We start from the raw sequence: 24,843 nt of genomic DNA, 5'->3' as shown, positions 1-24,843 counted from the left end.
GTACAAAACTCTAAGAATGACAGAAATTATTGAAGACACATCAATGTACATATACAAATGCTTTTTTAAAAATTTACAAGAATTTTCTTTGTTAGGTTTCCAATAAGTAATAATGCTGCACTAAACAGAATCAAAAGTGTTGTACATGACACTTTGTTGACATTAATGATACACAAGTGATTGAATGGCTGACCATGTTGCATCACTGTTAGACCAGAACTTGAATGATATATTACGGTTGCAGTCACAGTCAGCCAAGTGCTTCAACAAATGATCACTGAAATCAACAAAGTTGTAAGGTCCTCTACTTATTACCTAACAACTATATTAATAAGAGCTTGAATAACTGATAAAAATATATAGTAGCAGGAGAAAAAAAGAAATAAGAACTTACACATTCATTAAGGTTGAACTAGAAAAGTGGAACTTGAAGGGACTAGTCTTGCATTGTTCTAAAAAGAATGAAGACTGTGCCAAACAAAAATCAACTGATAACTTAAGCTTTCATAGTACTCTTTTTTTTACCGTTAAAAGGTATTTAAGAAATAAAAATCATCATTCATTGTCATCATGCATAGAACTGTCACAGTGACCATTCTCAACATGTGCCATAAATTATAAAGAAAATAAGTTACAATTAACAAAAGCACTACCAGTTCACAAATGAAAAACAAATTTACTGGAAGCCCAGGACAAAAAATGTTCTAAGTAGAAATTATACATTTATTAGGATGTGACTCTAGGAACTGTTTTACCAAGTACATTCAAACTTTAAATTTTACTTACAAATTGCCTCATGATTTCAAGCTTCTCAAGGTCTCCCTTAGCAGCCACAGTGCAGAGAATAGAAGGATAAAGAGCACTTCGAAGAGCATCAACTTCCTGAACAAGAGATGAAATAATTTCCTTCAACCTTAATCACTCTTTAACTATGTGAATTCATAGTTTCCATTCAAATGTTGAGTTTCACTGGTATTATTTTGAATGACTGAATTCCTGGCAATCAATGTAACCTGCTCAAAGTTTCAGTACTTCTGTGAGCGTGTGTTTATTTTTCAGTTCCACATATTTAAAGCTTTGCATTTGAATTAATACACATTATTCATTACCTGGAGTTATTTACAAAAACATGCAACTGATCATTACGACTCCCTTTATGAGCACTGTTATGATAAAAGTAAACTTAATATTTTTTGCTCTTAGATTGATAAAAACAACAAAACAAACTTAATATTTTTGCTCCTATTTTGAATGAAACAACAAGATATTTTTTGCTCTTATTTTTGTAAAATTATCTGAATTATGCTGTCTTATCAAGAAAATGAGGGCACATACATCAAGACATTTTCTTATAAGCACATATTCTAAAAGGTGGTACACATACATCAAGACATTTTCTTATAAGCACATATCCTACAAGGTGGTACACATACATCAAGACATTTTCTTATAAGCACATATTCTACAAGGTGGTACACATACATCAAGACATTTTCTTATAAGCACATATCCTATAAGGTGGTACACATACATCAAGACATTTTCTTATAAGCACATATCCTACAAGGTGGTACACATACATCAAGACATTTTCTTATAAGCACATATTCTACAAGGTGGTACACATACATCAAGACATTTTCTTATAAGCACATATTCTACAAGGTGGTACACCACATGTATGGTGTCTTTATTTGTATTAAAAAAAATATAAACAGATTAATATATATATATATATCATTGACTTTCTAATGTAATAGGATCAAGCCTATTTTCTTACGTCAGCTGATGAAAGCCTCATGGCTGTGATAATTCCAGTAATCAAATCCTTGTCTTCAAGCTTTATATCCTTTCCCACAGTGAGTTCACCTCTTAAGTTAGTCTGCATCATCTGAAGCAAAAAATACAAGTCAAAAAGAGGATTTCTGGTAAAAAAAAAAACAACAACACAAAAAGTGGTATACAAATGCTACATATCCTTCCTTCTAGTGTAGTTTCTAGTTTGTATTCACAAATTGCAAAGTTTGTTAAATTTTGACGTATAACATGAAAGCAGGTCAAAGTTATGCACTAAATTTGGAATAGACATTTCTAAATTCTTTTATTCTAGATTTCCAATTGTTCGTCTACAGAGATAATGAATGGTTAACACAGTTTTGACATTTTCAAACACATTCATCTCTGGCTTAAAAGAATCGAAGCTCAATATGGACATTTTATCATTGTTTTCTGTATTTTATTTTAGTCTGTTCTCAAGTAAAGTTAATTTCAACTTACTTCTACTTACATACAGCTCTCTTGATTTATTTATCAATTCAGTTATATATTTCAATTTTCACATTACAGAGCAATAGCCATACCACTAAACAAACAGTTTTTTACTTTCAGTCAATAATGTTTCATTTCCATTTAACTACCAATACAGCATCTTACTTCTTGTGATAGTGTAGATCTGGTAGCTATGTGCTATATCTATATTTGACTTTTCACAGCTTACACACAATGGCATGTTTTAGTGGCACTGACCAGGATTTAAGCATTGCAAGGAATTGAATGCAAGTTGAGCATTTGTTTCTTCCACACTGTTTCTCTCTTGTGCTCCTTGTGAAATACCATCCAAAAGATGCACCAGAAAGGAGGAGAACCATACTATTTTGAGTGGAGATCAGATGAATGACTGATTGATTTACAGAAGTCTGGCCTGTGTTGAATGCAGAGTGCTTCCTGGGATGTCTTTTGAACTTCACACATTCTTTCCATCTACTAAAACAACCAAATCCTACTGTGGTCCATGCATAATTACTGAAAATCTTAGTCATTCTCATGCACATTAATTTAAAAAGATAAAAAAAAGATATATCTGATTGTATTTATACTACAAATACTAAGAGGCAGTTTGTACATTGAGCTTCATAAGTTGACATATAAAATTCCTGAAGTCCCACATGGAATTGGGTTTAGCTAGAAACAAGCTGCAATGAATGAAAACAGTTTACTTATAACACATCCTGGCAAGAACTTTCTCGTGAAAAAAGTCATGAAGCCACATGCCAAGAATAACCTCATTCAAGTAACTTGAAACTGACATGGTAATTATATTATTTTAAAGAACATGAGCAGAAGTTTGATGTTAGATAATTATTTTTTTTAAGTTATACAGAAAGAGGAAATGTTACCCAAGAGATTAACACATTTGAATGAGTGGCTATATCGTCAGTATGAAGACTGAGAGATAACTCAGGACAATTAGAACAGTTGCGTAGTACACAAGACAGCGAGGTCAACATATGAAAGTTGTGACTCTTAAATTTATACAAGAGCCAGCTAATTGCTTCAGAAAATGAAATACCATAGGAAACATCTAGTCTGATTTATGTGTTATCTGTACGACACACATTTACTGAATTGATTAAAATATACCTGCTTGTACATCCAGTAATCTATAGAAGCAAACTATTGAAACTATTTTTACTGTTACCAAGTCTACAGACTTATCAGTGAGCCTAATAACATTCATTGTATTTTTATATTTATAAATAAACTAAAAACTCTTCAATTCATTATTTTCATAGACTTGCTAAAGATGGAATATATGTAATTCCAAAACGTTCATTAAATATGCTAACAACTGTTAATGTGGCTCTACTATTCTATTGTTTATTTTAGAAAAAAGCTAATTATAATGACTTAGGAATATCCTACCTTCCTCTTCATCTGGTGGGACCATTCAGACTTGCTAAGTACATATCCTAACTTAGTAAGGGCTGCTTCTGGTGTCATGTCTGAGCCTGGTACAACTCCAATGTCCATCAAAGCCTAGAATGTCAGAAAACTGCTTTAATACTTTTAAATAACTCCAACATTTAGATCAAGCACAAATTCCCTATATGCTTCCTATGAAATATTAATAAAAAAGATAGAATAATTTCAGTCTCTACAGAATTTTGAGGTACCAATACATGAGCTTAATTCTAGACCAACTTGAAATACTTTAACACTCAAATGCTACAGTAACAAATAAACATCTCTTAAGTCAACTTCTAACATGCCTAGAGAACAATGGAATTATATTTGGTAATTATTTTTTTCTATAAGACTACATCCCATTATATCTAAATAACAGTACAGAGCAATTAAATTTAATCATACAAGATATTTTATTAAATCTACTGTGTTTAATTAGCAAGGTTAATAATAAATATAGAGTATAATTTATCTGTAACAATTTTCAGTGGTTAGTGATGAGAGTTAAATATGCAAAAAAAAAATCAAAACAAAAAGACCCTCATTCTTGGGCCATAATGCTTTACACTAAAATAATTTTACTATGAAAATGTGGTGTATAAAAATAAAGGTTTTACAGGTCAAAATGTAACTTTCTGGAAACATTTTTAATGAATGAGTTTATAACAAGAAAAGCTTTATACAACTGATTGGCTCTTTAACAGATTGTACTTACTACTCATAAGATATTTATATTTTATCATGAGGATGTGTAAATATAGACTGAGATGTCATTGTAGGCTTTTCTTTTTAGCAGCTGTATCAGTTCTCCTTTTACAGAAGTAGATAACTGAATAGATCATGTACAACAGTCAGAACATGTCAATTCTGCAAACTGAGATGGATAACTTGAACCTTGTCTAAAGTTATTTTTACCATACTTTATTAATTTATGTTTGTAATGATAGGATTCAGTGGACCTGAAAATGTACATTGTTGGTTGACTAGGCCAGTAGTTCTCAACTTTTTCCCCCTTAATGACCCCCCCTTCATGAAACATAAACAATCTTATGGTTCCCATTATTCAAATATGTCTATCTGCAAAAGCTTATAAAGTGTATAAATGTTACACTAACAACATTAAGAAGATATGTTACTGAAATTTTCAAATAAAACACTCTTTTCTTGTTTTAAACTGTAACATGAAAGCTTGATTTGTTTTTATTTAACTTTTTCAACATGCTCAGTCAATTTTACCAACCACGTGATCTCTCTGTATTCGTTTCAAGTCTTTATATATTTAAAACTTGTAACTTTCTATATGATGTGTAAATCTTCACAAAATTTGGCATTCTTTGAGTTAACATTCTCAGGTTTTCACATACATAACAACTGTAATTTTAGTGAAGTATTTTTAACAAACTAAACATTTGTCCATGAATGTATTGAATATTTGTTTTGAATAGTCCATGTGCAAAGCATTTTCATGTTAAGATTAAAAATACTTGTACTAATTTCAAAAATCTCAAACTTCCTTTGTGTAATCCCTAAAACCTCCTAATTACAAACATTTTCGTTTTCAGTAAAACTTTATATTTTATGTTCTTTTCTCTACCCTAACTCAAAATGAGATCAGTCAACATGACTGACTGTAACTACCAAAAAAAAAATTAAAATAAATCTAAATGACCATTTTCTTCTTTCTATTATGACTTCAAATTGTAACATGAAACTACATATATTCATTAATCCTAAGTAGCTTTAAGCTTGTAAGAGTATACATCTATATATAATTTTTGTTTTATTGCCCTTTGAACCATATATAACTACCATCTGAGTCATTATAAGTTGTAAATCACCCAGCACATACAGCTCACATTACACTATTGAATTATATTTCCTATGAGCTATTTCCAGTTGCTTGCATCCATGCCTCAAATGTTTTTATTATATTTATTTACCTAATCTAAGCTTAACTCACCTACCAAGATCACTATTTTTACATTTTAATTATTTTTATAATAAATAAAAATTAAAAAAATTTTACTCAACCTTCTTTTTCTCTTGCTGTCAATTGTTGAGAACATTGAAGTCTCCTTTTTTTATAGTAGTAATGCAAATGAAATTTTGAAAACCTCGACTTTCTGTTAATTATAGGTAACATAAAATTAAACATAAGAGAACTATTAACTATTAACAAATCCTGAAATAAAGGATGTGACTGGTGAGTGTCACAGGAGGTGTCTGATTTTCTATTGATATCTCTATAAAAAAAAACTGAAGGCTATAAAAATTATGGTTTGTCTGAGTAATGATTATTCTATAGAAGTAATTTATATTTAATTTCTTACTCTTTCAAGTGATGGTGGAAAAAAATATAGAAGACAAAATGCTTGGAGAAAATATTTCACATGTCATATTAGGTGTAATAAAGAATTTTAAAAATATTTTCTTGTAGAATTAGGAATTTAAAATGTATATATTATTAAAATATGGATTATTAGCTAAGATTTTATACTATTAAATACATAGACTGAAAATTTATACCAGAAATGAAAAAATGCTTATAAATAAATCCAAATCTGTTACATATATAGATATATGAAGAAATATAAAAATCCAAAAGAAATTTACACATGTTAAGGAGCTTTACTAAGGAGGAACAACCACTTCCTAAAAACAAATTTTACCACTGTTAAACATGTTGCTTGACCAATATGCAATACACATCACCTGCAAAAAAATCTGAACAATAACAGCACATTAATGAAAATATTAAGAAAATTTTCAACAATGAGAATACCTACATTACCCAATATAACAATAATCTAAACAGAAGTAGTCAAAAGATAACCCTTCCCAAAATTCACTCTTACAGGTTCCAAGTTTAAAACAGTTTAGCAACACATCAGCAATATAACCCCATTTTAAAGCTCTGCAAAGAGTGCTTAACTTTACTGCCACCTTGTAATAGTGACCTGATGAAAAAACAAATAGAGGAGGAGGAGGAACAGGCAAGATGAAACATTATGTCATGCAAAACTCAGTAATACACTTTCAACTCCATGAAAGTAAATCTTACCCACAATGAACTACATACTACAGTTTATATAATTATAAACTATTTATGATAACTATAAACTACAAGGTAGATGTTAAAAAAAGAAAAATCTACACAACCATTATTTATTATGTACAATAAATTTTTAAAATCATTTTTACCTTTCAATGTGCATTTCCTTATGGTAAATTTAAAAATACGATATATTAATATATGCAATAAATTACGGTCTTAAACTTCAATTTTTTAAAAGCTCTTGCAAATAATAATGTCACGATAAACATGTTAACAATTGTTTTTCTCATATTCCATTTCAAATGAATGTGGAAAATTTGTAACATTTAGAATTGAATTACTTTACATGTTTATAGCTTTCTTATAATTTAGTTATTCAAAGAAGAAAACATAGACACAAACAACTAATCTACAAAGTTTGCACAATCAAAAATATACAATATTAAGTGTTCAAATCAGACTGCTACAACAAACTATTATAATTATCTATTTCTTTCTGTTACTACCTGATAATGATAACAGTAGATCACTATGTTTACTTTAATATTTAATTTGTACAGCTACTAAATTTTTTCTTAATTTTAAAATGGTAATCAAGAGGTAACGTAATTTATTTGCATCAGTTATTTATGTACTGATAAATTTGTTAAATGGTACGTATTTATGTACTGATAAATTTATTATGTGGTATGTATTTAAGTTCACAACTTTGATAAACTTTTTTTTTTTTACAATATTCATATAGTCAAAAAAATGAGAAATCTTAACAGTGTAAATTGGATCAGACAAATAAACCCTTTGTGTATTGCTTCAGTCTAATGTGAGAATTGACATTTTACAGAATAACATTTAAACTTTATTGTTTTGTAGCTAAGCACAGTGCTACACTATGGATTATCTGTGCTTTGACCATCACAGGTGTTGTAACCCAGTTTCTAGCAGAGTAAATCCACAGACATACTGTAGTGTCACTAGGGGGCAACTTTATTTATACAACTTTACTCTCAATGTATATTAATAAACTTGGTTTCAAAATGTACATTACAATTCAAGTTTTGATGTTACCAAACTTTTAAATTTCTTGATTTTTAAAGGAAATATTTTTTTAAATTTCCATTTTTACTTTTATGTTACACACATGCATTCTCAATTCTCCCCTTTTTTAAGTTCATATAGCATCAGTAGTACAGCTTCTGTAGTTTCTAAGTAACATGAAAATAAGCTATAAGTAATGAAAAGGTTCAAAATACAACTTAAATGATGTAACATTTTCCATTTGCTGAGATATACAAATTTTTCAGACTCAAGACAGAAGCCATGTCCATCTATCCATAACTTTTTTCTAAACGATCTATTCTTGTCTGAGGTATATGTTTATGATCAAAATAAAGGGCTTTTGCTCAATTTCAGGATTAGAACTATCTCCCTGAATGGGTCACAAACAGATGTTGCCAAGAGAAGAACATTGATGCATGTGTAAGCGACTTGTTGTTCATAGGAATAACAGAATTTTTTACCCTATTTATAGCTTAAGTGAGGAAACCAGTTAAATAACAATAGTTTCGTGATACTTATTATAGTGAATGATGTAATTTGAGTGCTCTAAAATGCATATTTGAAAAGTATTTTAATCTTTACTTGGACAATGAACTTAGAGAAAACTTGGCCTATACCTACAACTCAAAGCCAAAGCTTTCCTTAACTGCCTCCTCCACAATGAAAGTTGACCTGTTCCAAAAGCCAATCACCATGTTAGAAAATAAAGCTGTCTTAGTTGGGACTTTTTCTCTGCTACAATTTATATTTGTGTTCCCTATTCTTAACATTATCACTACTAAATACAAAAAAAAAGATGATGCACCATATTATGAATATTCTTAACAATCTTAAACACCTCAATTAGATTCCCTTTCTATTTTTGAGAGAAAACATGTTCAGAAATCTTAATCAATCCTCATATAGCATTTCCATATCAGGTATTATCCTACCTAGTAGCCCTTCTCTGAAACCCATCCAGTTATTTAATGCCCTTTCCAGGGTAAGAAGCACAAGCTGAATACAACATTCCAAATGTTGTCTAACAAATGACATTATAACCTCTTTATCCTGCCACTAGCAATAGCATATTGCTTTGATGACTTAGAGAGACTGACCAACCAGTACACCAAAATCTTTTTCTTCCATAATACTTGTAAGATTATTCCCATCAAACTTCTGCTCATAATTCAAATTGTGATATACCAGATGTATTACCTTGCATTTATTATACTTAAAATCTATATGCCATTTATCCCCACTCAAACTTACCAAATAATTCAAATCCTTTTGTAATATAGTAATATCCTCCTCACGGCCAACACCATTAAATTTTCAATGTTGATGTATATATATATAAAAAAAAAGGAAGGATCCTAAGAGTAAGCTTCAAGGTACTCTACTCATGACAGTAACTCAGTTTAACTTACTACCAATCATAGCAACCCTCTTCTCACTTCCATCTAGTTACTTTTGTTTCCAGTGAACCAACCTCTCTTTCTTATCCATACAAACTTTATGAATGAGTCTTTTTTTAAGTAACACCTTGTCAAAAGAATATTTTATTATACTTTAAAAACTTTTCTCACAACTGATGCAAGACAAATAAGACTAAATGTTGAGAAAGTTTTCATCACCTCCCTTAGAAAAAGGAGTAACATCAGTCAACTTCTAATCATCTAACATTCAAGGACTTAGTAAAATTAATAGCAAATAGCTCACACGTAAAACCCTTAATCTCTTTCAAAACACTTGAGTAAATATTATCTGGTCCAGGTGCATCATCATTCTTTAAACTTCCCAATTTTTTCAACTAGTTCACAATTAATGTGATTATCTTGTTCAACCTCACCATCTAGCAGTTGTTCATGTTGAGGATTATTGCTTAAATCTTCAATAGAGAAAACAGAAAAAAAAAAGTAGAATTTAATAACTCAACCCTCTCACAATCATCAGATACTGTCCTTTCAATATCATCCTTCAAAAGCCCTGCTCCAATCCTAAAATTTTGCTTACCCTTAACATATTTAGAGAAATCCTTACTCTCTACTTTTAAATATTCAGCCAACCTCTTTTCATATAGTTTATTGATTTATTTATTTCTTGTTTGACAAACACTTTATCTTCTATCATCCTCCAAATATCTAATCATTGCAGTAAATTTAAACTTATGTTTATAATGCTTTTCTTTAATTTTATCTTTCTCTATAATTAACAAGCCTATCTCGAATATTTAATAATTTACTTAAAACATTTCTTATATCTGATTAATATCTCCAAATAATTCAGTTGCCCAATTAACAGCATATAATTATTGTCTGTTTGAAATCTGCTTTTATGAAATGTGAAACAAACTTCATTATTCCTTGCCCACATATGCAACAAAATATCAAATCTAACTGACCAATGGTGATCCCTAACAACCTCTATCCTATTAACCATATCTTTATCAGAACTTAACAATAAATCTAATATAATGAAGTATTTCAGTGTACAAGACTACTACTGTGTTCACATATAAATAAATTACTTTTATTATAAGTTAGGTAATACTAATGCAACAAATCATACATTCAAAGAAGAAAAAAAGGTTCCATTCATTTTACTTCAATGAACATTTATAATTTAGCTACAGCTTGTGTTACACATTACAGAAAATAACATATGAAGTTCTATAAAAAAAATTAAAATTCTGATATTCATTTAGTAGGTTTTAAACTAAGAAAACTGTAAGATGGAAAAAGTATTTATATTCTTAATGTCAAAATCACATTGAAGTCAGACTGACTGAGTAAAGGCTTAGTAAATTCACAAACTAATTTTTATTGAAGATACTTATTAAATTTCAGATTGTATTTAATACAACAGACTTATGTTTATCATATTTCATGAAGATACACATAATAATATCAGAGTTCTAGTCAGTACAGTTTCAAGTTCCTGGGTCTATGTTTGAATAAGCCAAGCTACACACAAAGGTTTAATTCACTGTCACATAAATATTATGCTTTCCATACTATTAAGTTGAAATTAATTATTTACACTTACATTTCCAGTTTCATAAAATGGATCAACTCTACCATTACAGCACTGAGTACAATTTACAATTATAACACCCCTCTGAGAGGCCCTTTTCAGTTCATCTAGTAGGTCTCGTCTATGGGTGGGACCATTACCTGCTCCATATGTCTGAAGAACAACTCCTTGTATAGGAGGCATCAGAAAAGCCCTCACCTTAAATGAAAATAACAAAACATGTTGCAGTAGTACCATTCTGATACACTGAAGCTAAACTATAAGGTTCACTGTTAAAAAAACTACATGTAATATCATTATAGTTAACTTGAGAATATCCAGTTGCTTATGTGGTAGAAATAACTAATAAAAATGAAAACGTTTCTACAATTATTAGTCCAAAAATTACTTATAACATAAAATGTTAATTGATCTTTTAATATACTTTTACAGAGAAAGAGATAGCTTCTTTGAACACTCATCAGCAACAAAAATTTATACACATATATAAATACTAATCTCATGCAAGTATAGGGAATAATGGCTCCTAGCTGTTACTTATACTTACACAACTAATATTATTTCTGTTGTGACAAATATTCAAATGACTGAACAAGAATATATACATTTTGTGATTTGTTTAAAGTAATAAATCCAAAACTGATCACAAAAGAGACTATTTGTTGTATACTTTTCCAGTCTATTCTAATTAATAGGAGAAATTATTTGATATCTGTACTCTCATTTATAAAAACAACATACAACATGTTGAGAAACACATATGACGATGGTGGTTTTGGTTTTATTTTTATTGGAGCTTTTATAAATGTTAAAAAGGTTTTTTAAATGTGGTGGATTTTACTGAAAACATTATTATAACGTAGTAATCAGTAACTAGAACCTCTGTGACAGATGAGCATCTCTGGTGATGAGTTTTAATCCTCTAACCATCTCATAAAACAATAAATAAAATCTTTTAAAAAGTTATTTTATTAAATCCAGCAAGTTTAAATATCAAGTTCTCTTCCAACATTTGTTAACAGTGTTCTTGAAGACTGTTTAATAGTACTTATTTGTATAAAAATATACATTAATATGGTCATTAAAAAATATTAATGTCTAGCTAAGTAACTGAAAAATAATAAGTAAAAAAATTGTAAAATATAGTTATATTATGAAAGAATAATATACTGGAAAATTATTATTATTTTTCAAATAATCCCAAGTTTTATTTCTTTTTAATGAACAAAATTATTGTACAATGCATAACCTTTCTAAAAAACTCATATCAAATGTACTTAGAAAAATATTTACAATTTAAAATTATGTGTAATTTTTCTTTTTTTTTAGTTATGATAGTTCTTAAAGTTTCTTTTTAAAGAACTGTTTTTTTTTTTTCAAATATCTCTAAACTATCAAAGTGTCTTACCACTTCAACTGTAATACTGGGAAATAAACGCAGCAGACCGACATGGCGATTTAGCTTGTCATGAACACAAAACTCTTCAATTGCTGTAGGTTGAAAGACATTCTGCCAATGAACTACAAAACAAATAAATAGTAGATTTAAAATCATTCTTTTTGTAAACCACAAAACAAGAACATAATAGATTTAAAATATTTTGCTATCAAACTGAAAAACAAGTATACACTAATTTAAAAATATTCTCCTTGTGAATCCCAAAGAAAAATACACTTATTGTACTCAAAATACTAACTGAATATTTATTTATTAATACCTGGTAATATATGTAATCAATTTTTATTATAAATAAATTACCGATTCAAACAAGAAAGAATATTTAACAGCCACAGCACATGACGATATTTTAAATAGAATTAAGAGCAAGTTAATCAATGAGAATTTTTTTCCCCATTCGTATTAGTTATATTTTTGTGCACCAGCAATGTCAAATGTGGGGCATTCATATGTCCATTTCAATTTTATTACTCATCAGGATTTCTGAACAGCCTTACCCTCCAACTGAAATTCTGTATGACAGGATTAGAGTAAATCAAACTAAGAAACCTTGGGTGTGGTCAAGTACATCAGTCCTGAGTAGAAAACTGTACTGCATGTTAGTAATCTTCTATAGAAGTACTTTATTTTCAAACAACTTAACCACTAAAATGTAAACATTTATCCTCCTACCCCCTAGCCTTACCCCACCTAAACTAAATTTATAGAATGTCTGATATTCAATTTATTCTTACTGTGTATTTTGATTCCAACAGTTGCAAGAGCAGCCAGGTTTGGCGATCCAAAGGCATCTAAACTGCTGGTACTAATTTTGCTTGTTCGATTCCCTCGAAAAAGTTGATTGTTAAAAAGCACAGTGACCTGTAGAGAAGAGAAATTGGTAGATTTTATTAAAATTTATAAAAGGAAACTACAACTAAAAGAAATTTACACAATCAAGTTTTTAACACTCCTACGAAAAGTGGGGCCTAATAGGCCCCAGAGCAACTTGAAAGGTTATTAATATTAGGCTAATAATTTTGTATTTAAATGAAATTGCCATTTAAATCCATTAATGAATGGATTAACGAGATTCCCACTGTCCCTATCTACTATCTAGCAAAACCACAGCCAGGGGAACGGGCTTGGAGAAATCAGGACTAGAAACATCTTTTCGTAGGAATGTTAAAGCAAAACATATCTAATATGCACTAAAATAGTAGTCATTGTTCATTTTATGAAGTAAACATGTTTTAATATCTTAAATAATTGTTTTGAAAATTTAAACAAAAGTCCGTAAACACATTGTGACAGAAAGTTACATACAAAATTAAAATAAACTGTTAACAAAAAATTCTGGATGTAAAATAATTTTAAATATGCACTTGTATTATGCATCACATTGTAGTCCATCTTGTTAGAAGATCAAATTTTGTGAGTCTTTATTTAAGTTGGAAATATGTACTACATCCACTTAAGGGTATCTTATTTAACATTAGTTACAAAAAAGTTAGGCTATCTCCACTTTACCCATAATGTCTTTGACTTACTTGATATAAAAACAAAAACACGAACTCTGTCAAGATTGTGTTGAACATGAAGTGAGAGGAAGGAAAATTTTTAGGTAATATTCATTTAAACATACTTTATTAAAAAAAGTATGTGATTCAAACAGTATTATCATTTGTATCACATCATGATTAAATATCAACACCAAATATGAAGAAGAAGCAAGCCAGACAATAAGAGAACTGCCCAAATAAAGCATGCCATTCCAAAATCAGTGGCAGCCCTGCTCTTAGTCACTAGAAAAATGAAAACATGTTAACAATCTCTTACTCCTAATGAACTTGTACAACCTAAGGAAAAACTCAAACATCCAGAACCACACAATCAAGAAGAAAAAGGTCATCAAAATGTCTTTAAGTGTACCATCCAGTCAGATAAGTTGAAACATGGGACAAACACTTAGAAGTCTGCAAAAGATCCTACTGAATCTTCATAAATCAGATGTACCAGAAGCCATGATTGAAGAATGAGAAACAAACTACATAAACCCAAATCAATGACATGACCCAAACAGCAAGTTTATTTATGTCTGAAGTAAGAAGTGTGGGATTGAAAGAACTCAAATCTCTGACATATACAAGGACTGAGATGATTAGCATGGTTCTTATCCACATCAACAAGTATTCTTTAATGCCAATTACTAGTTAGATCCTATAAATGTAAGTGGCTATGACATATCATTGTGTTAATCTTTTTGCTTTCAGATATTTATGCAGTTATGCAAGTGCTATCTATTCTAGCTATCCCTAATTTTTAACTAACAGAATAAAGGCAGTTAATCAACATCATCCATTTCCAACTCTTCAGCTACTCATCTGACTGAACGTAGGTCTTGACTATTGTCCTTATAATGCATGAACAGTTCCAAAGTGCAGATTATTTGCTGTTAGAAGATGGAAACAATGGACCGACAAAACTACTGGTATATGCTGTTCCTCATTTGTGATAATAGTATATTTTGTGCAAGAAAATAAACTAACAACAAACACAGGAGTACCATTCACATTGTGTAAACTGTCTAAATCTCGCAAACCAACAATGCAGCAGAGTAAAATAAGAACAAATGGAGGGATTGTGCAGTGTACTACACAGCTTGATGTAACTACATCCAAACTAATCCCATACACTATCATAGTCTGGTAGTCTATGGATCATCTCATGAAATGGGTTTATTCAACAATAAGGATATCATAATATTACAAAACAACACTTGAGCAAGGAAGCACATTAGTCTAATAAAATAACATATAGGAAAACAACATTTTTATACTGATCATAATTAAAGAAGACAAACCAATGTTCTACTGAAACATGAAATACATTCTATCATCAATAAAATTCTGCCTCATGTTTATGGATTGTTGTTTACCCACCTATTATTGTAAGAAGACATTAAGAAAACAGCACGGAAAACTTAGTATCACAACATGTCATAGTTTATTAAAATATATTTGAAGTAACCACACAAAAGTATTTAAATCCATTCATATGTTAAATACAGAACAATATTGTTTTTTCTTTCAAACACTAAATTATTTTCTACAATGAATGAAAATGACCTATTAAAAATTAGTCAATCAGTTTAAGATAGAGATCTTACCTCTGGAATAGTATAATTTCCAGCTATTATAAGCGAGCTGAGGAAATTCTCTCTCCCATCACTCCGTGGTTCAAATAAAGGAATCTGTTCATAATACATCAATCATCAAATAATCTATTAGTAATTTACATGGCGATATGATATGTGAAGCTCAAATATACTTATTTTATTTTATGAAATGCTAAAAATTCACAACTTACCAAAAGAACAGTTTCAGTTTTTCAGGTAATCATTCACACTACTAGGTGTAGCTTTTATTTTTTGATAACTAGAAAGCTGCAGTGAATCCAATCTCCTCATAAATATTTTATATTAAAAACTTAGAAATTAGTTTTAGTTCAAATACTTCAAATGAAATTTAATTATAATGAAACATGCCTTAAGTTTGAACAGACCTGGGAACCTGTAAGAATGACTGTTTTTCCAAGATTCTCCAACATAAAAGAAAGAGCTGATGCTGTGTAAGCCAATGTATCTGTACCATGAAGAATAACAAAACCATCAAACTCTTCATATGCTTGCTGGGAAAAATACAAAACAAGAAACTAAAAATTACTCATTATATCTCAAATATAAGACCAGTATTTGTAAAATAAATACTTTATTTATATACGACATACTGTTTCGTACAAAATAAAAAAACAATAAATTATTATTTTCACAGCAAGGAGTAACAGAATTATGTTACATGTGTAAGTAACATAATTAAAAAGTATGGACTTTTTTTCTACTTTATTAAGCATGCTTCAACAGTATTCTTTACCTGAATTTTGAGTTAAGAACAGCCTTTCAAAGAGGTACAAGATTAAAATTTCGAATAATTACTAACATTTACTTAGATGCTCTTTCCTCTAGTGTTATAAATTGTACTTGAAAAAACTTAAGTTATCTCTACAGTATGATCTCATAAAAAGTAAAATTAGTGAAACTATCAAATAATTATAGTAATTTAGCTGATAAGATTATTGTAATTCCATACTTGTCTTATTTGGATTATATCATTGTTTAAAGTTAATGCATATTTGTAAAGTAGTACTTGTGTTAAAATACAGAGTGCCATTGGTGTTAATTACAACATTTAAAAAAAAAATCTGTTTTACTCATGAAGAGTGACAAACCAAACCACTGGCTGGGAATCTACATGAAGTTAGAAACTACATTTGTACCTAGCTGTGTGTGTTTTTTCTGATAACAAAGCCACATCAGGCTATCTGCTGAGCCCACACAGGGAATCAAACCCCTGATTTTAGCTTTGTAAATCTGTAGACTTACTGCTGCACTAGCAGAGGACTTGTACCTATCTAAACAAATGTACATTGACACATCAACTCTATGTACATAGATGAATCTTTTTATACATACATAAAAATCTAATAAAACAACTTGGCAGTAAACTTGGAATGAAAACATAATTTATAATTCAAAGTTTTAAATTATCTAAGTTTTAATTTTTAATTTAAAAAAAGAAGTATTTAAATAAATTTTCAGCCTTCACTACATGACATATCTAGCTCTCTTATTTCACTTGTTTTCATCCCTTTAAATCCTTTAAGACTGCCCAATGAATTATAAATACTAGAGATATTGTTAAACTCATCTAGCCTCCAAACTAGGTTCTTCCATTAATTAGTAAAATATTTAAACTATAAAATGAAAATCACCTTCACTCAAAGACTCAGTGAAAGATTAATAAATTCATGGGCAAATCTTCAATAAAAAATACTTTATTAAAAAATCTGTTTATTAAAAACATGCTGATAATGTTCACTATAAGTTTACCATGTTTAGTAAAGGTACACATGGTAAATTCAGAATCATATCAGTAAACACTGCTCTATGTAACTTCAGAGTAAAAAGGTCTGTGATTTAACTGTTGAATCAACAGCTGTGCTAATCATTCTCATGCTCATATTTCTCAAGTCATACATAATACTTGAAAACTATGCAAAATCTTTAAGTAGTTAAATAAAATTAACAAACCTGAAAAAACCCAAACAAGTTTAGAAAAGTTGATTTCCTTTATTAAAGGTAAAATGTAAGAAAAAAGACAACAACAACAGAGACCTCAGTTATCGTCAGGTGTTATTATGATGGCTGATTTGATAAATATTAACTGTGCAAAATTTATTTTAGTGTAGTGTAGCATACAACATGCCACAAACAATAGTTTCTGGTGTAGGAAGAATAATGGTCATGATTAAACAAATGAGTAAGAATAAAAGAAACATTACAATTGGTCAAACAATCTGGGGTACACCATGTAAAACCACAGTAAAAAACATGCACACTTTATATACATTTTAACAACCAATCTTGAACTAAGAAAATTGATATAGAAATTGGATAGAATAAGCTAGTGATTGTTTAAAAGGAAAAAAAATTAACTACCAACAAAAAATACTAATAGTTAAAAAGTGGTGTTGTAAGGATTATGGTTACTATTCAAAAAATGGCACTATTCAAAAACAGAACTCTAGTAAGTTCCATCATTTCTTTGTCAAAATTCAGCTGAGATCAAATTTTGATAGCTAACAGAACTATACTATTGATGGAATGATGCAGATGCAGTTGGATAAAGTGATGAGCAATGGATGACTTTTTCTCAGGGAAGATGTTCAGTATGAGAAGGCTTGAAGTTGTTAAAATGTTCCATGTATGGAATGTGTCTGTCAAAAGTTATTTATTTTCTAATTTCCATTATGTTTAATGAAACAAATTATCATTTGATTCTATGCCCTTCCAAAAAGAAACAAAGTTTGTGAAAGCATTAAATAAATGATTAAATTAAAGGATGTTTTGTTGGGGGGGGGGGGGACATGAGTATAATAAAGGCTAGTGAGGTTTGAATTATAGCTATCATAAGAAAAATCCTATATAGGTCCTTTAGTGTCAGTTTGTAAGTTAAGTTTCATAGTTATGAACCAAATCCCATCAAAAATTTTCAATCATGCTGACAATGACATCTATTAATGAAACCAGCTTTTGAAAATTAGTAATGCTTTTCATTCTCATATTAAAAGTCTCACAGATGACTTTTTCAACATGACAAAATCAGATTGATATAAACAATGATGAAAGTGTTTTTATAATGATTTACAGATAGTAATCAGAGTATTCAGTTTCTAATAACTGAAGTATGAACAAAAATGGTGACTACACAGGAGAAGACTTGATGTCTATACTTTATATACATAAAGATGCAATCTCTCGTGTAGGACTTTGTGTGTACCATTGACCTTGGTTGCTGGTTATTACTTGAAGCACAACAAAGACTTTCTAAGACTGCAATGGAATGTATCCTGGACATTAGCAACAGTTTCTTTGACAACCACTGGACATACACCTTGAGGTAGGTCAATTGCACTTCTCATATTCTGTCTTCTGAAACTTTTTGAAACCACCACCTATTGCTGGGCTTGAGGGGAGGATCCTAACCATATTGACAGCAATAATTCTTCTGAACAGTTGTCACTGATCTTGACTGCAAACCAGATGACACATCAAGGTTTCTCCCATGTATTTGCCATTTTTGTTCAAACTTCAACCATTAGCAACTGAACACACTGATTACAACCTGTAAATGATAAAAAATTTCATTAGTTAAGCAACAAGGTGCTAAAAAACAGCATAATTACAGTTCTTTTGGTTTTGTTGTAATAAACTTTTAAAATCAGAACAGGACTTTGTGGACACCTTGTATTCACTCCAACGATTGGTTGGTTGATTTAGTGTTTTATGGCACAAAGCAGCTAGACTATCTGCGCCAAACGTCCGTTAAAAAAGGTAAAAGTAAATTCAGTAAAATTCATAAAAGGAAATTAAGGTAAAACAAAACAAAGTTAAAAAATAAATAAATAAATAGCATAAAACCGATGTTTACATCTAGTCTACAGCATCAAGAGAAAAACTACAATAATTCAAGTTGTAAAGGACTTTTTGTAGCATGACTGTAATAATCATAACTCGCCAGAAAGACTAACAGGTAAGCACAAAAACCACCATCAGTCACCTGAAGTTGGTCTTTCCAGTCCTGGTTTTGAGTTACTTAATGTCACGGTCAGTTTCTAATTTGGCCTTTCCAGTCCTGGTTTCAAGTTACTTAATGTTACAGTCAGTTTCTAATTTCAAATTGAACTAGATGAACTGTGATTTTTAAAAGGGAGCCATATTAAAAAGGTGTAAAGTGTGAATTAAAAAACTTAAATGGCATTAAAAAGATTAATGGCCTTTAAAAAACTAAAAACATTACCAAGGTGGACAGTGTCACCATCACCAATAACACTGTCTAAAATTATGGAAAAACCTTGGGACAGAACATGCTTAAAATGGTGCTGCCGTTGTGAATCAAAACGATAACAAGAAATTAAAATGTGGCTTATTGTGATCCGAGTGTTATACAAACTACACACTGGTGCATCAGTTCCAGATAAAAGAAAATTACGAGTTAAAAAACTGTGACCAATTCGTAGTCTACTTAGAAAAGACTTTTCATTTGGAGAATGATTCTTTAGGAGGCACAGAGAGATCTATCTGCACTCCCACAGTAGCTGTGGAATGAAGTGCGGCAGCATACGTCTGAGATGAGGTGGTGGAAAGAAATTTTCCGTTTTAAAATGCTGCACCTCTTTTTCTCCCAACCATTTAGGGCAAGAATGAAAGTAGGACGGGTGAGAGCCATTGAAATGAGAGTCCGTTTCACACTCATAGGCATCACACATTCAAGGATGTCTCTGAGTGACAGAACTGTTGACATTGGAAACATCTTGCAATGAGGGTCCCTTTCACACTTATAAGCAACACACATTAAGGAACCATGACGTGACGTCTTTGAGTGACAGAACCTTTGAGACTGGAAATATTGGAGAAGGTTTGGAATGTATGGCCATACTCTGCAATTAAGATAACCTGCCTTAATGGTGGCAGGCAGACGTGGTGACTTAAATGTCAGAATGAGGACATTGGTCAGCACCATAATTCCATCTTTGCGAGTGAAGATATGCCTCACTGCAGAAACTCCTTGGGTGGAGAAACCAGCGAGAACTTCCGACTCTGGAATGTTCTTCAAATCCCTCTCAACAATAACTCCTTATGATGAATTCAAAGTAGCATGAGGTGTAACCTCTATAGGTATATCCCCTGTTGCATCCAAAGGCAACAGGTAGTTATTACTGTGAATATTAGGTTATTGTTTTGATGAAAATATTAAATAAGTGGAATTCTGTGAGATGCAAGTCTAATTGTGAAGTTAATCCTGTTAGTAAATGTTGGTTATGCTAATCATAGGATTTGAATAATACATTTAGTTATTGTGAAGTGAACTCCTTTTTTCTTTTTCTCAAGTAATCCAAAAGGACACAACTTGGACTTGCAGCTCTTTTAAAAAAAATTAGATAGTAATTTCACATATGGTTTCATAAGAGAAGGAATATTTAAAAAAATATTTTATGGTGTTCTTTACAGTGTATGTTCCTCAATACAATGTCTTAGAATCCAATCTTAAGAAGTTTCCCCAGCTTCATGATGATTCATATGCTCAAGAAAATTTTCCTGCCAATAGCAGTAAGATTCCACTAGTTCTCCCGTAAGTTTTCTTTGCAAGTTCATGAGTGTCCACGTTATATACAATTGAATTACGTTAAAATAATAATAATATACAAAAGTCCTATTCATACTTTCTTCTATAGTTTGGTGTTTTTGTTTATAAAAACCTAGTCACTGTATGCAAGTGCACTACATATAGTAAATCTTTTAGGTCTGTGTTAATTTGCATTCTTTCTTTTAACAACATAATCAGAATGTTAATAGACAAAATTGTTCACTATACAGGTATAATACTGTTAACATTTTTTAATGCAGAAAACAGTTTCTTGTCTTCAAATTTTGAAACTGATTGCATGTTTCCCGAGTATATTGTTTGCCTTTTGCATTATATGCAAACTAACTTAATCTGCAGATAACTTTGTGCTAAGTTGGTGGAAACATCAATGTCACCAGCTTGAAGCTTTTTTACTGACTTTGGAGAGCCAGCAAGTCTCTCTAGTCCATTCTGAATGAAAAAGGGAGACAATTGCCCGAAAGGTTTGTCTGAAAGTGAGTGCAATATAAGAAAATGAGGTACAACAGGTGGTACATATGGTGAGGATTACTTCTCAGAATCTTCAAAATGTGGTCATTTACCTATAGACTGTTTTTCACTATTTTATTAAGATTTTTAATTGGAGTATCGATAATGAAAGGAAACTTCGGTGCCCACTGACCCCAGTCCGAGTGGACCAGCCGATTGACTCAAGGGGTTGCCCCAAGGCCGCCCGTCTACAGGAATTCAAGGCCAAAGTGGTGTGTTAGGGTTGGACCCCTCAACCACAAGGATCCTCTCCTTCCTTTCACAAGTTGCCACACATGGCAAACACGTGGGTGGATGTTTATATCCCAGAGGATGTGAACTCAAAGAACAGAACCTTCCCTGGGAGGTGCCCTCATCACGTACAGGAACCCACACCATGGGGTCAATCCAATGAACTCAATTTCCTTCACTAAGGATTAATAATACATGGATGTCTACCAGGTATGTTAGAAAAATGAGTTTGAAGTATACATGTACATATTTTATAATAATAAAAAAATATCTCTGTGTTCAACAAGTTTTCTTAATCAAGCTATCACCTTATTCTCTGTAAAACAATATAACAGAAAATTTTATTATTAAACTGTATACATAACACTTACCTTGATATCTAAGGCAATATGTATCCAATCGTCCATAGTCATGTTAGATGAGTCTAGCAAAGGATCATATTCAAAAATGGTGTACACAACACGTTTTGGCTCACCAATTTCCCTAAAAATTAACAAAAAGTACTTCAAAATTCCTTTTATTTTTCATATATATTCTGCATTAAAAAGTTTTCTATGTTTCATGTTTATGAGCCAAACTATTTTACATGTATAAAGCACTAATATAAATCTAAGTGAAGTATGCCAACTTCATAACAGACTTGAGGTCATTCCAAAAGAGGCATTCTCCTCAGCACAGTGCCTCACAGCTTCAGATAGAGATAATATAAATATATATTATATATATATCTGAAGTTGGAGCAGCGTATACCTATCTGTGTAGATTTGCACATTATAAAATGTGATCACAGTTGGTGGCATAAATTGTATTATCATAAATAATGTGCAATCTACTAGGGCTACTTGCAGACAATTCAAAACTAACATGAACAAGTTAGTCAATAAAGCCTAACAAAATAAGACATGCACAAGTATAGCCAACAAAAAAAGTTATACAATTTCTGATACTGAAAAAAATAGTTGAAGCAAAAAGCCAGTTTACCTGAGAGTTGAAATAGTTACACTGGTCAACTAAACATTCTATGCAATGTTTTGTTCAATATGAGTAATTATTCTTAACACAAAGACATTCTCAATTCATTTGAGTTATATGTCACTATTAACCTTTCACCTAAAATTAACATCTAAAAAAATAAGAGGAAGAGAACTTAGCACAAAGTTATCTGTAGATTAAGTTAGTTTGCATATAATGCAAAAGGCAAACAATATACTCAGGAAACATGCAATCAGTTTCAAAATTTGAAGACAATAAACTGTTTTCTGCATTAAAAAATGTTAACAGTATTATACCTGTATAGTGAACAATTTTGTCTATTAACATTCTGATTATGTTGTGAAAAGAAAGAATGCAAATTAACACAGACCTAAAAGATTTACTATATGTAGTGCACTTGCATACAGTGACTAGGTTTTTATAAACAAAAACACCAAACTATAGAAGAAAGTATGAATAGGACATTTCTATATTATTATTATTTTAACGTAATTCAATTGTATATAACGTGGACACTCATGAACTTGCAAAGAAAACTTACGGGAGAACTAGTGGAATCTTACTGCTATTGGCAGGAAAATTTTCTTGAGCATATGAATCATCATGAAGCTGGGGAAACTTCTTAAGATTGGATTCTAAGACATTGTATTGAGGAACATACACTGTAAAGAACACCATAAAATATTTTTTTTAAATATTCCTTCTCTTATGAAACCATATGTGAAATTACTATCAAATTTTTTTAAAAGAGCTGCAAGTCCAAGTTGTGTCCTTTTGGATTACTTGAGAAAAAGAAAAATATAAAATCCAGTTCACTTCACAATAACTAAATGTATTATTCAAATCCTATGATTAGCATAACCAACAATTACTAACAGGATTAACTTCACAATTAGACTTGCCTCTCACAGAAATTCCACTTATTTAATATTTTCAACAAAACAATAACCTAATATTCACAGTAATAACTACCTGGCTGAGAATAGCACAGAAACAGATATTAATATACTGATTACTTAACTGACTGGCAAACTTGCTAACACTCTAGCCTAAATCACTTCATATATAAACATGTTCCAGATATAGGGACCTTGCCTATCATGTTATGTCAATCTTACTTTCATAGGCTAGAACAATATTTATGAAGCTTTTAGAATGGGAGATACATAAATCAGGTTTTATTCATAAATTTAGAACCTACTTTATTATTCTTAAAAAAACCACAACCATACAAAAAATCTTGAAAATAACTAAAACAATTGTTTACAGTATTTACTAAAACTTTGAGCCCAAGTACAACACTGTCAAGAAATCATTCACACATTTATAACTATGTGAAGTACAAAACTATTGATCAGTGGAATTACTAAAGAAATGTACATTATACTTTCATACACTATTCAAAGGTTTTAGTTTTATTCTAATAATTAGACCAATTAACACATAAAGTTCAAAACCTCAATAAACATATTTTTCATAACAATTATACTATTTTATCAAAACTATATTACCTCCTTTCTCAGATCGCACCATTCCAATTGTCCCACCAGTATAAAGAACCAGCACCCTGGCTTCATTGCTTCCTTCCAAATTAAGATTTCCTACAGAACAATTTTTTCTTAAAATTTTAGGTGCATAAAATGGATCAATTTGAATACAGTTTGTGGATTCCTCTTCTTCAGTGTCTGGATTAACTTCCACATTGTTACATTGATCTCCTTCAGTTACTGGTAAAGTTACTTTTGCCACAACATCATCATCATCATTGTTCAGGTCCAGATCTTTGTTTTCTTCCATCCTCTTGAGTTAAATAGAGCAAACAAAGGAAATACGAAATATAAACATTTGCATAATACCATAATAGTGAAAAAAGTAAAAATAAAAAAATGAATATGATAAAAATTAGGCTGCACTGTATTTACAATATCCAACAGTTATTACAGGGTCATTAGCATCTACATTCTGGATATAGGTATCTAATGGTAATTCTAGGTGTAATACTTTAATAGCTCATTTAT

At 30.6% G+C, this 24,843-nt stretch overlaps 1 protein-coding gene across 3 annotated transcripts in view; it reads right to left on the bottom strand.

The window, feature by feature from the left end:
- Positions 1-24,843, bottom strand: part of LOC143252317 (L-asparaginase 1-like) — a 38,950-nt gene that overhangs the window by 9,878 nt on the left and 4,229 nt on the right. For all 3 annotated transcript variants that reach the window (XM_076504265.1, XM_076504263.1, XM_076504266.1), the window contains exons 2-12: positions 24,337-24,625; positions 23,367-23,487; positions 22,204-22,315; positions 15,873-15,998; positions 15,478-15,561; positions 13,064-13,190; positions 12,279-12,391; positions 10,883-11,068; positions 3,703-3,816; positions 1,781-1,891; positions 787-882 (exon numbers count right to left, since the gene is read on the bottom strand). In XM_076504265.1, coding sequence (XP_076360380.1) covers positions 787-882; positions 1,781-1,891; positions 3,703-3,816; positions 10,883-11,068; positions 12,279-12,391; positions 13,064-13,190; positions 15,478-15,561; positions 15,873-15,998; positions 22,204-22,315; positions 23,367-23,487; positions 24,337-24,622 — 1,476 coding nt within the window. In that variant the 5' untranslated portion in view covers positions 24,623-24,625. The remainder of the gene's footprint in view (positions 1-786; positions 883-1,780; positions 1,892-3,702; positions 3,817-10,882; positions 11,069-12,278; positions 12,392-13,063; positions 13,191-15,477; positions 15,562-15,872; positions 15,999-22,203; positions 22,316-23,366; positions 23,488-24,336; positions 24,626-24,843) is intronic.

This window comes from Tachypleus tridentatus, chromosome 6 (assembly GCF_004210375.1).
Source record: "Tachypleus tridentatus isolate NWPU-2018 chromosome 6, ASM421037v1, whole genome shotgun sequence".
Classification (NCBI taxonomy): domain Eukaryota; kingdom Metazoa; phylum Arthropoda; class Merostomata; order Xiphosura; family Limulidae; genus Tachypleus; species Tachypleus tridentatus.
This window is presented reverse-complemented; position numbering and strand designations above follow the sequence as displayed.